Source organism: Somniosus microcephalus, chromosome 34, assembly GCF_052327205.1.
Source record: "Somniosus microcephalus isolate GS21.2 chromosome 34, FLI_Smic_1.0, whole genome shotgun sequence".
NCBI classification, from domain to species: domain Eukaryota; kingdom Metazoa; phylum Chordata; class Chondrichthyes; order Squaliformes; family Somniosidae; genus Somniosus; species Somniosus microcephalus.
Window position 1 is genome coordinate 19,446,052 of NC_141020.1, and position 13,773 is coordinate 19,459,824.

Here is a 13,773-nt window from a genome sequence, read left to right on the forward strand (position 1 = left end):
AGCGACGCACTGCCCAGAACTGAATGTAGTACTCCAGATGGGATCTAACCAGAGCTCTATTTCACTCCTTTGTATTCCAGCCCTCTTGGGATAAAGCTTGTGAAATTATTTTTTGTACCTGTCCACTAGCTTTTAGTGATTTCTGTACTTGGGCCCCTCAATCTATCGGCTCCTCCACAGTTCCGAGCTTCTCACCATTTAGAAAATACTCTGATCGATCTTTCTTATGTCCAAAGTGGATGACCTCACACTTCTCCACATTGAACGCCAACTGCCACAGCTTTGCCCACTCACTCAATCAATCAATGTCCCTTTGCAACTTTCTGCTGCCATCTACACTATTTATTGTGCCACTAACAACAAACTTAGATACTGCTCTCTATTCCTTCATCCATGTCATTTAGAAATATAGCAAAAAGCTGCAGTCCTAGTATAGATCCCTGGGGGACACCACTAATCACATTCTGCCAATTTGAGTACATACTCATTATCCCTACTCTCTGTCTCCAACATCCTAATTAATTCCCTATTCAAGATAATAAGTTGCCTCCAATTTTCATGTGCTCTCATTTTTGTTAAGTCTCTCATCATAGAATGATACAGCACAGAAGGAGGCCATTCGGCCCATTGTGCCAGTGCCGGTTTTTTGGTAGAGCTATCCAACTCGTCCCACTCCCCCTGCTCTTTCCCCATTGCCTGTAAAAAAAAAAAAAAAAAATTCCCTTCAAGTATTTATCCAATTGCCTTTTGAAAGTTACTATTGAATCTGCTTCCATCGCCCTTTCAGGCAGTGCATTCCAGATCACAAAAAACTAGCTGTGTAAAAAATGTTTCCTCACGTCACCTCTGGTTCTTCTGCCAAACACCTTAAATCTGTCTCATCTGGTTACGAACCCTTCTGCCACGAGAAACAATTTCTCCTTATTTACTCGATCAAAACCATTCATGATTTTGAACACCTCTATCAAATCTACTCTTAACTTTCTCTGCTCCAAGGAGAACAACCTCAGCTTCTCCAGTCTTGCTACATAACTGAAGTCCCTCATCCCCAATACCATTCTAGTAAATCTCCTCGGCACCCTCTCCAAGGCCTTGACATCCTTCCTAAAGTGTGGTGCTCAGAATTGAACTCAATACTCCAGCTGAGGCCTAACCAGTGATTTGTGAAGGTTCAGCATAACTTCCTTGTTTTTGCACTCTATGGGCTGGATTTCATCAATGGAGGCGTGTAGGAGGCGGGATTACAACTTTTGGGGTTGTCGTCCCGCCTCCATCGAGTTGTGGCCAACCCACTCGATTTTCACTTGATTGACCCAGCGGGCTCAGCAGGCCAATTAAGGGCCACCCGACAACAGGTGACTTCACAGATTGACATTTCATCTATCAAGCGCTTTTGACAGATGAAATATCAGCGTTTGACAGTCACTGACAATCTGTACTCTAAGTTAATTCCTTCTTCTCAGGCTGATTTAGAGATCTCTCCAGAACAGAAAGCAAAATGCTGCTGATTTTGACAGCTCGCGGCCATTCTGCTTTCTGTGCCGTTGAGATGAGGGACTCCAGAAACCTGAAGGAAGGAAGGCTGTAAAGGTAAGTAAAACTTCTTTAAACACTTTACACACACCAAACACACTTACCCCTGTACTCATGCACCCATCACTCACCTGAACACCGGGCATCTCGACCCCTCCAAGTCCTTCAGCCTGACGCTCCGCCTCACTAACTTGCCGTGGTTTGGAGCCGTCGAGAAGCCCACGCTTCAGGGATAAAAATAGGGATTAGGCCAAAAACTACCTGTTAACTACCAGGCAGTTAATTGGCACTAATCCCCTTCCCGCCTCGGGGAGGCAGCTCGCAGCACAGGTCAGGTACCCACCCGCCTCCTGTGAAACGGGCATGGAGGCGGGATGGGTTCGTGCCCCCCGATTTCGCGATTTTAACCCCCCACACGCCTCCAATCCCGCCTCAACGGCCCGATGAAATTCGAGCCCTATGCCTCTATTAATAAAGTCAAGGATAGCATATGCTTTTAACAGCCTTCTCAAATTGTCCTGCCACCTTCAAAGATTTGTGTGCATACACCTCCAGGTCTCTCTGTTCCTGCGCCCTCTTTAACATTGTATTATTTAGTTTATATGGCCTCTGCTCATTCTTCCTACCAAAATGTATCACTTCACATTTCTCTGCATTAAATTTCATCTGCCATGCGTCTTCCCATTTCACCAGTCTGTCTATGTCCTCTTGAAGTCAGTTACGATCCTCCTCATTGTTTGCTCCAGTTCCAAGTTTCATTATGTGGAACCGCATCGCATGCCTTCTGGAAGTCCATATAAATAACATCCATAGACACTATCTTACCTAACACGTTACTTAACTCCTCAAAAAAAATTCAACTAGTTTCGTTAGACATGACTTATCCTTTACAAATCCATGCTGGCTCTCGCTGATCAGTTCATAACTGTCCAAATGATCAGTCACACTGTCCATAATAACAAATACTAGGGGGGGAAAAAATTGGGTCGCGCCCCCTTTGGGGCGCTAACTTTGCCGAAAAAATTAGCGTCCCCGTGGCCGATATTCACTCACAGCGCCCCAAGAGGGAGGCGGGGCGCTACTGGAAGCACCCCACCTCCCTCTTGGGGCGCTGTGAGTGAATATCGCGGCGCAACGTGCCGCGGTACTGCAGGCCTTCCTCCCCTTATTAAAGGGGAGGGGCCTAGCGTAGTTCGACCTGGGGCCCAGCTGGGCCACCAGGGATCGGAGTGCTGGCAAGAGAGTCCGGCACTCAAGAGAAGGGCCGGGCTCAAGGAGCACAGCCATGGGGAGGGGGGGGCTACAGAGGAGGCCGGGGACAGCAGAAGAGGCAGGTGCTGGCAAGCGGCCAGCAACAAAAATGGCCACCCGGCACATCCCCTTTAATATGCGCTGCCCCGGCCGCAGGTAGGCTCCTCTAACCCCGTTGGAAATAGCGTCCACCGGTAAGTCAGGGGGGCGCTACTGAAGATTATGACTGGGGCACGAGCAGGGCGTTGCGCACGCCCATGATGTCATCGCCACGGGGCGCAAATGATTTCCGGCGCCACTAACCTCCCGCTGAATTTCGTGGGAGGCGTTGGCAGCGCCGCGCCCAGGCGCTAGTTGCTTTGCGCCCCGTTAGCACCCTCTTAGGTGCAAAGCAACCGAATTATTAGGCCTAATTTCCCCACAGCTGATGTTAGACTATTAGGCCTATAATTTCCTAGTTTATCTCTCTCACCCTTCTTAAATAGTGGAGTGACACTGACAATTTTCCACTCCAAAAGGGACAATTCCATGGCACATTGTATTAGAGCACCAATATATTCCAGTACACTAACGCCCCATAAAAAATATCTTTAAATATGTTAATTGTGAAGAATGTAAACCATTGAAGCTGCTAATAATTACGAACAGCTCGTACCATGGAATGGCTCCATTTGACTCACGATCATTTGCAAGATGATATGTAATCTGCAGGAGCAATTAACCTTCATGTACCAATTTTAGAATTAATTACCAACAGTTTTTTTTAGTTAAACACCATTTTATTTAATATTTTAAAAATCCTATTTCTGAAGCAGAATTAAATTATCTATTTGTGTATTTTGCAAATATAACGCTGGATTCACCTCTTCATCCTCCTTTACTGTGAGTTTTTCTCACCACAGAAAGTGAGGCAGCTGACAGCTGAAGTACTGTCTGTACTGTCCAGTGCCTTGTAGTTAAAACACACACCAAATCAGCTTACCATAGATGGACTCCCAGCGGCTGAGCCTTTCAACCAGCAGAACTATTTTTTACTACTAGAATATCATAAGCAGCTGCAATGTGACCTCTGTGGGGAGGGTTTTTGATGCAGTGTGTTAGTTGAGAGGTGGGTTTTCTGTAACGTTTTTACACAGCGCAGCTATGTTCGTCCTGCCTTGCAGTCGCAGCAGCTGCCAGTATTAATCATACCCACAGCAGCTGCGAAGACAGTTAACACACAGGGAATGAGGTCCACAATATAGTCTGCAAGCTGAGAGATCAGCTGGCAATGATACATCCTTGCGGATTTCACCAAGTAACTAATTCCTTTAAATTACCATCAAGGGAAGCTCTAGAAAATGGTCAAATCGGTTACTAATGAACAGGAGTTAACACTGTCTCCCAGAGTACTTGGGATAGGATGAACCCTATTGATGGGCTTTATTGGGGTCATTATCACACCAATGTAAAACATTGAGAGTAACTTTCAAAACAGAGAAAAGCTGGATCCTAAAAATCAGGGTTTAGCATTAGAACAGGATAGAAATCCAAGTTGACCCAAATTTGAGTGGTCAGACTAGGGCAGAATGAAGCTGCCATTTTTCTGGATGGGATGCAGATTATTTTTTGTGAAATAGTAAAATTTAGCATTTAACAAAAATATATATTTTTTAATGTATTTCTATTGCTCATGAATCACTGATACATAAAAAAATTCTTCCAATCCCAAGTGCGCAGGGGAAGCAGGGCTGAAAGTATGTGCGCTCCGGATCAGTAGAATCTTCAATCTAACGAGCCACTGGAGAGTCCTTGGCACCGATATTAATAGGGAGGCAGGGAGGGTGCGGGGAAGCGCGGAAAACCCGATAAGGCCGGAGATGGGGTGGCCCTGCTGATCTTAACAGCAGGGCCTCATATAAATAACCTGCTGCAGACCTCAGCCCGAAAGCCGGTCAAAGTGAGAGCCTGGTAGGAGGGCGGGAGCGCAAACAAGCAGCAGGAGGCCGCAGCCTCCCCGTGGGCCCCAGCAGTTAGTGGAGTGTCTGGCCGCAATCGGGGGGGGGGGAAGGGGAGTGTCTAGCCATGATCGGGGGGGCGGGTGGAGAGCCCGGTGCAAGGGAGGCCCAGGGCTTCCTTGCGAGGTCTGGAGGAGCACTCCTGCCCCTTCTGACCCACAAGGAAACCGGTTTGCCTGACCGGGGCGGGGGGGGGGGACACTGGCCCCACCCCCGCTCAGGCCTCAGGTTGAAATTGCGGTTCCAGTCCCGATGACATCCTCTGATCCAATCTGCATAGTTAAAACAGGAGCCAAGGCTCCTTCGTGCGGGTGTCCTGCTCTCCTGCTCAAAAGAGCAGGGTAATATGGGGATGTGACAGGAAGGAAGTGGAATCAGTGGGTGTAGCTCACTCCCGTTACTTTACCTGCCCCCATCTGCCCGGCTTCTGCCAGATGGAGGCTGTTAAAATTGGGGCCCTTGTTTCTTTTAATTGGAGTAAATCTCAAAATGAACAAGTAGTATTAAACATCCAAAGCTCTTATTATATACAGGAAACTTTGTGCTATCCGGAGGTGAGCTATCCGGCAATCTGGAGCCACCGGCAAAAATCAGCAGCCGTTTTTTATTCTTTTTGTTTGTTTTTTTTGCTTTGTTTGAACAGTCAAGCTGTGCAAGGTCTGTAGCTATAGCAACAGCTTCAGCTACAGAGCTTTAGGGCCACACCCGAGTGTTTAGAAGCTGTTGCTAAGCAACAGTGTTTGTTGTCAAATACGGAGATAAGAGTCTCCGTATCTCTCAACATTAACTCTGGAGAGTACGGAAGTTTTGAGGCAACGGCAGCAGCTCGGTCCCGTGGGTGCCGGATAGCACAAAGTTTCCTGTACATCACAGCAGTGTAAAAGCTGCCCCTGTGAATTTACTAGTACAGGAAACTCTTTTTTATCCGGCACCGACGGGACCGGCGTGGTGCCGGTTTATCAAAAAGTCCGGATTACAGAGAGTTATAGTTAAAAGGTACGAGAGCTCCGTACACAGCAACAAATCCAGGCTTCCCTGTTGCTCAGCAACAGCTGCAGGAACCCCAGCCACAGACCAAGCGTCCCTGTTGCTTAGCAACAAGTGCAGAAACCCCCGATTACACAGCCACAGGTCCAGGAACGGCCACTAATATGAAGAAAAACTTAACTGAACCTACTCCTGAATTTTGCCGGTTAACCGAGATTTCCAATTGTTTGGGTGCTGGTAAATCGAGAGTTTCCTGTAATGTAACAGACTGCCATTTTCTTCTTTGCTCTGAGCCTATAAAAGGTATATTTTGAGCAAGAAATATTTTAATTCTTTGCAGATAAAATTACCTGCATAAAAATTCCTCCAATTAGACATAGCATTTGTCTTAACAACATCCTACATTAAATGAACCCATACACTACAACAGATGAGCTTATTTTTCTAGGTACTGCTGTGTTGCAGGGACTGTGTTGCAGTCTCCAGAGAATACAACCGCTACACTAGCAAAGACATGCCGATCCAGGCCGACTTGAACAACCTACCACCAACCCATCTCAAATCTAGAAGGTAATTTTGGACAGTCGCCAAAGCCCTTCAGCGATCTCCCCTCAGCCTTGATGACAGATGGCAAAATGCTTAGAAGAACTGGGACATACGGAATGGATTCCTTATAGAGGAGCCCACCGTACAACCTGAAGGATCAAACCTTCCTCGCAAACAGTGGACAACCAACAACCGCCTCAGAACCAGCCATGGTCGATGCTGCCACCTTCTCCATAGATGGAAGATTAAAGCATCCCCATCATGCGACCATGGAGCTCCTGATCAGACCCTGGAGCTCATCATTGAACACTGCCCTCAGAGGAAATTCACAGGCAGCCTACGAGATAGCCACGCTGTTACACCGGAAGCTTTGGCCTGGATATCTGACTAAGATATTGACATTTGATTTGCTTTGCTACTACAATACGAAAGAAGAAGGGACTGTCGTTGAGTTTCCTTCCCAGACAGGCCTCTTCCTCTTTCCTGGATTTAGTGTGTTGGCTCCATTCCTCAGGTGCATGGCATGTTTTTTTCCTTTATATATTCCCACTGCAAAATTCCTTCTGTTTCTTTGCCCTGGTGAAGCATCCATTTTGTGCATGAATGGTAGAATATTTGATTTTGACAAAGGAGCGATGCAGTCTGCAGATTGGAATGTGGCTAAGTACACAGCCATGGGAATTGCAGCGGTCCCAAGGACTGAATGGCAATACTTATGAAGGCTACAGATCCCAGAGGATAAGATACAGGGTTGGGTTGGAGACTAAACGGTGACATGTACATAAAGGCAAGTGGACACATGGCTTCAAAGGTGGGTATTGGATCAGGCACAGTCTGATTAAGAACAGCCTGGTATGATGGCAAGTGAAATAATGGACTGTAAGTGCAACACGGCACTGTGAAGTGCAGTAACTGAGGTAAGAATTTATAAATACCTCCCAAACTTAAATAATCAAATCAAGCAAATCTCATACATACTTATTTTAATTTTAAAATATACTTTCTCCATGCCAGCTGGCATTGTATATGATTCCCTCGCCTTAGTTACTGTCCCCCCTTTCAAAACAGCCCATCATCAACACCTCCTTTTTCCACCCCCAATATGCCACTCACTGTCGTCTTGTGTCATTCCTGGACCTCTGATCGGGGAGCCAACTCTGATGTACACTGTGGCCACAAGTTCCTAATAGGTTCCCAAGACTCGAAATGGGATCATGCTGTGCCTATTTTACAATGTTCTTGTCCCCCTCACTCCTCCAGTAAAGCCCCAGTTTTATTTAGCTTCAACACTTGAAATTTTGCACTGCAATGCAAGTAGCAAACAGCTTTTCATGCTGTTGCTAACATTGTACAGTGCCAATTCAACCTACAGTACTTGTATTTATTTCAGAACTGTGGACTCCAGCATCGCTAAGATTTATGGGCAGTGGACCTCTAGCTTAACTAATTGAACACATCTACCCTTCCGGTTTAGGTAGAAAGGGATTTGCTACTTTATTGATCTCATGTAAATACATCATCAAACTGTTAAGCAAACTATCAAGCACCATGTGAATACCTCAGTGTCAGTTACCAGCTTCAACCTTGCCTTTAAAATCATCTTTGTTCCTCCCCTACAGACGCACAGCTCTGCTTAATCTTCAATTTGCAGCAACACAGGAAATTGACTTTTTTTTTTAAAGCACACTTACATACAATTGACCTTTTAGTAGTTTTTAGGGTTAATATTATAGTAAAGATATTCAGAAGTCTTATTACTGAGTATCGCAGCATGTGAGCTGAAAACTTATAGAACCGTTTGGAGACAGGAGTGCTCCTGAATATAATTGCAATCTAAGACTCAATACTGTTCTTGTAATTGTATTGGCTGCCCATGTCCTAACTCACACCAAGTCCCATTCACCCATCACCCCTGTGCTCGCTGTCTTACACTGGCTCCCGGTTAAGCAGCGCCTCGATTTCAAAATTCTCATCCTTGTTTTCAAATCCCTCCATGGCCTCACCCCTCCCCATCTCTGTAATCTCCTCCAGCCCCACAACCCTCCCCACCCCACTCCACTCCCGAGATATCTGCGCTCCTCTAACTCTGCCCTCTTGAGCATCCCTGATTATAATCGCTCAACCATTGGCTGCCGTGCCTTCAGCTGCCTGGGCCCCAAGCTCTGGAATTCCCTCCCTAAACCTCTCCGCCTCTCTCTCCTCCTTTAAGACGCTCCTTAAAACCTACCTCTTTGACCAAGCTTTTGGTTACCTGCCCTAATTTATCCTTATGTGGCTCAGTGTCAACATTTTTTGTCTCAATACTCCTGTGAAGTGCCTTGGAGCTTTTACTGCGTTAAAGGCGCTACATAAATACAACAACAACAGCTTGCATCAAATTAATACTCACTGGGTGATTTGACTTCTTGTCCAGCCGGAGAATCCTCCGTCTCTTTCTTCCTCCCTAAACTTTTGACTTTGTCAACAAGACTAAACAAGCGACCTTTGAGTGATGTATCCGTTTCCTCCTCTTCCTCCTCCTCTTCTATTTGAATGCCTGTCAGGTAAAACAATTCTCTCTTAGCAGAGTATGCAAACACACCAATCATTCAAGCTTTGTTACATTCGGGACCTTTTGGCCTTATCTTCAGTATTTGGAAAATGTACAGGAATCAGATGAAACCGAAATAACAGCCTACAGCAACAACAAATAGCATATACAGAAGAACCATAGAATAATTTTTTCCCCTCATTGTGTACTAAATACATCAATTTCCAACTTCCATAATTCAAATTGAGTCTCGCATTTATCAGAAATCAAAATATACAGTAGCTTCCAGAAACCATGATATTACTTGGGCTTTACTTGGATCATCTTAATATGATTCAGTGGAACGATGATGAGGTAGTCTATTGGTTAAAGCACGAAGGACAACAGTTTTCATTAAGCTTCAGGAGTACTTTGGTCCCTTGCACTGGTGCCAATGGAGTATTGGTGGCAGGCAGAGAGGCGATGGAATTTTCCTTTTTCGCCCTCCCCCTCCATAAAAAAATGCTACCAAGAGACGGCTAGGGATCCAATTTTCCCTCACAAAAAATTAAAGGTCAGGTTCCTGCAATACCTGAAAACTGGCTAATAAAAAAGTAGCAGACTGCTGTTTCTGATGCAAAATGAACTTTGGACTGTGAACATAAATGATGATTTATAAAGTACCAATTCTACTGGGTCTTTTTACAAGCTCCTCCAAAATCTCAGTTATTAGCGTACCAAATGTAATGACCTCACACAAACTGAGACATGCGCCTGCTGTATTTTAAATGAGATGTTGGCAGTGTAAAGATAAAGGGGGGGAAATTGGCTTGCGCCCCCTTTGGGGCGCTAACTTCGCTACTTTTAGTGCCCCAAAAAAGTTGGCACCCCTGCGTCTGAAATTCAATGGTACAGGAAACGCTCTGGTATCCGGCACCAACGGGACCGGGATAGTGCCAGTTGATTAAAAATTCCGAATGACTGAGAGGGTTATCTACCGAGGCTATTTTTAACAAACAAAGGGGTCGATTTTCAGTGTGCCATGAGGCGGGCTTTTAGATGTGCGGGGGGGCTAAAATCCCGAATTCGGGGGGTCCTGACACCATCCCGCCTCCATGTAAGTTTCAAAGGAGGCGGGTACCCGCCCCGCACTGGGACCCGCCGACCCGAGGCGGGAAGGGATTAGTGCCAATTAACTGCCTGTTAGCAGGTAGTTAACAGGCAGTTTTTAGCCCAATCCCTATTTTGAAGGTTGTCGTGTGGGATTCCCAACGGCTCCAAACCACGCCAAGTTAGAGGAGTCGGGCCGTCGTGTTGAAGGACTTGGAGGGGTCGAGATGTCGGTGTTCAGGTGAGTGATGGGTGCATGAGTGCAAAGGTAAGTGTGTTTGGTGTGTTTAAAGAAGTTTAAATTACCTGTACTTGCCTTTTCAGCCTTCCTTCCTCTAGGCTTCGGGAGTCCATCATTCAGCCAGCACAGAAAGCAGAATGGCCGCGAACTGTCAAAAGTGACAGCCTTCAGCTTTCTGTGCCGGTGAGATTTCTAACTGAGTCTGTGTAGAAGGATTCAGGTTAGAAGTAAGACTGTCAGTGTTTGACAGCTTCAAACAGCTGTGAAACACTGATATTTCATCTGTCAACACGTCTTGACAGATGAAATTTCAGTCTGTGACGTCCCCTGTTGCTGGGTAGTCCTTAATTGGCCTGCTGAGCCCGCTGAGCGGGCTCAACAAGGTCAATCAAGTGAAAATCGCGTGGATTGGCCGCATCTCGATGGAGGCGGGACTACAACCCGAAAGTTGTAGTCCCGCCTCCTTCCCAACTTCTGAATGAAGATCCAGCCCAAAGAGTCAGACTCCTGTTATTGAGGTGTTCGGACTTCTGGCAGTGCCAGGAAGCCAAGTAGTGGCAGTTTGGAGAACTACCCACACTGACTGACTCGGCCACCGCGGGCTCGGCAACATTTCCAGTTATTGAGGTGTTTTCGGAGTATGAATTTTGCCGGTTAACAGAGAATTCCGGATATTTAGGTGCCGTTTAAACGAGTTTCCTGTAGCACCCCAAGCAGGAGGCAGTGCGCTACTGGATCACCACTGGGTCACCTTAATACATTTGGTACGCTAATAACCTTCCCTTTAATTATCGCTGCCCCGGCCGCACGAACGCCCCCTGACCCTGTCGGACATAGTGTCCGGTGGTAGGTCAAGGGGCGCGAGCCAAGTTTGCAGTCGGGGCGCTGCGCACGGCGAGGAGGTCACCGCCGGAGGCGCAGCGCCATGGGGCACTACCGGCTACCACCGCCGCTAAACTCCCACTGAGTTTCGCGGGAGGCGTTAGCGGTGCCGCGCCCAGGCGCTAGTTGCTTTGTGCCCCGTTAGTGCTAACGGGAGGTGCAAAGCAACCAAATGTTTCCCCCAAAGAGCCCTGTGATTAATGCTTAGAATTTGGTTACAAATCCACAGAAAGAGTAATACTTCAGAACTATGCTAGATATTCAAATGATTACAATAGTCATTCGGATGCGTCTGAATTACATTTGTGGAGGTATTGCTTTTAAATGAAGTACATACTTACCACAGTGAGTAAGAAGTTGAGTGTGGAAGTGGAGCAACACATCCCTCACTTTATCTGGGAGAGGGCATGCCTCTTCATCTGGCCCCATTTTGAAGTTCATCAGCATATTAATCTGCAATGAATAACCACAATCCAACATGAAATATGAAGACTTAAAATAATGTTCATTATACATTTTCAGTGGCTAAATAGGCTAAAGGAAGATATCAGCTCGAACTTTACAATCTGAACAGTAAATTTAAAATTAGTCAGGAAAAAAAAACCTTGGGATACCCAAGAAATAGTTTGATAACATTATAAGGAGAAGGGGTAGGCCATTTAGGACTGAGATGAGGAGGAAGTTCTTCACCCAGAGAACCTGTGGAATTCCCTACCACAGAAGGCAGTTGAGGCCAACTTATTAAATATATTCAAGAAAGAGTTGGATATATTTCTTAAGGCTAAAGGGATCAAGGGATCAAGGGATATGGGGAGAAAGCAGGGACAGGGTACTGAATTTGGATGATCAGCCATGATCTCATTAAATGGCGGAACAGGCTCGAGGGGCCGAATGGCCTACTCCTGCTCCTATCTTCTATGTTTCTATGTTAAGTGAAAATTGTGAGAAAGAGGATTCACGCTACTCGAGCACCTCGATGTTCTTTCTGGGCAGCCTGTGGGATCAGCACACGAGGAGTTAAAATAGCTTCCTGCTGAACATGTGTTGTAAATTGTGTAAGGAGGTTTAAGGCAAAAGTATCTCCACAGATCAGAGGCCTATCAGATCACTTGTGGTGGGCATGGTAATAAAATGATCAGAAGAGTTTATGAGGGCAAGCGGGTCACTTGTCATAGAGTCATAGAGTTTTACAGCACAGAAAGAGGCCCTTCGGCCCATCGTGTCTGCGCCGTCCATCCATCCCTGTCCAGTCTAATCCCATTTTCCAGCATTTGGTCCATAGCCTTGTATGCAATGGCATTTCAAGTGCTCATCCAAATGCTTCTTGAATGTTGTGAGGGTTCCTGCCTCTACCACCCTTTTAGGCATTGAGTTCCACATTCCAACCACCCTCTGGGTGAAAAAGTTCCTCCTCAAATCCCCTCTAAATCTCCTGCCCCTTACCCTGAATCTATGCCCCCTTGTTATTGACCCCCCTACTAAGGGGAAAAGTTCCTCTTTGTCTACCCTATCTATGCCCCTCATCATTTTGTACACCTCAATCAGGTCCCCCCTCAGCCTTCTTTGCTCCAAGGAAAACAACCCCAGCCTGTTTAGTCTTTCTTCATAGCTGAGGCGCTCCATCCCAGGTAACATCCTGGTGAATCTTCTCTGCACCCTCTCCAAAGCAATCACATCCTTCCTATAGTGAGGCGCCCAGAACTGCACACAGTACTCCAGCTGTGGCCTCACCAGCGTTTTGTACAGCTCCATCATAACCTCCCTGCTCTTATATTCTATGCCTCGGCTAATGAAGGCAAGTATCCCATATGCCTTTTTAACCACCGTATCTACCTGTTCCGCTGCCTTCAGGGATCTATGTACATGTACACCAAGGTCCCTCTGACCCTCTGTACTTCCTAGGGTCCTACCACTCATTGTGTATTCCCTTGCCTTATTTGTCCGTCCAAAATGCATCACCTTGCACTTTTCAGGGTTAAATTCCATTTGCCACTTTTCCGCCCATCTGACCAACCCGTTTAATATCGTCCTGTAGCCTGAGGCTTTCCTCCTCGCAATTTACCACCCCACCAATTTTCATGTCATCTGCGAACTTACTGATCATACCTTTTACATTCTCATCCAAATCATTTATGTAGATCACAAACAACAAGGGACCCAGCACCGATCCCTGAGGTACCCCACTGGACACAGGCTTCCAGTCACAAAAGCATCCTTCGACCATCACCCTCTGCCTCCTGCCACTCAGCCAGTTTAGGATCCAACGCGCCAAGGCTCCCTGGATCCCATGGGCTCTTACCTTCTTGACCAGTCTCCTATGCAGGACTTTGTCAAAAGCTTTACTGAAGTCCATGTAAACCACATCCACAGCATTTCCCTCATCCACCCACCTAGTCACCCCCTCGAAAAATTCAATCAGATTTGTCAGACATGATTTACCCTTGACAAAGCCATGCTGACTATCCCCGATTAATCCTTGCCTCTCCAAGTGGAGACTAATTTTGTCCCTCAGAATTTTTTCCAATAATTTCCCTACCACAGATGTTAGGCTCACTGGCCTGTAATTCCCTGGTTTATCCCTGCTACCCTTCTTGTATAATGGTACTACATTAGCTGTTCTCCAGTCCTCTGGTACATCCCCTGTGGCCAGAGAGGTTCTGAAAATTTGTGTCAGAGCCCCTGCAATCTCCTCCTTTGCCTCCCACAGCAGCCTGGGA

At 46.4% G+C, this 13,773-nt stretch overlaps 1 protein-coding gene across 11 annotated transcripts in view; it reads right to left on the minus strand.

Annotated features, from left to right (window-relative positions):
* The window catches only part of LOC147096861 (ryanodine receptor 1-like), a 461,451-nt gene that overhangs the window by 280,493 nt on the left and 167,185 nt on the right, over positions 1-13,773 (minus strand). For all 11 annotated transcript variants that reach the window (XM_085973559.1, XM_085973551.1, XM_085973560.1 and 8 more), the window contains 2 exons: positions 11,398-11,509; positions 8,704-8,850 (listed from right to left, as the gene is read on the minus strand). In XM_085973559.1, the coding sequence (XP_085829685.1) occupies positions 8,704-8,850; positions 11,398-11,509 (259 nt within the window). The remainder of the gene's footprint in view (positions 1-8,703; positions 8,851-11,397; positions 11,510-13,773) is intronic.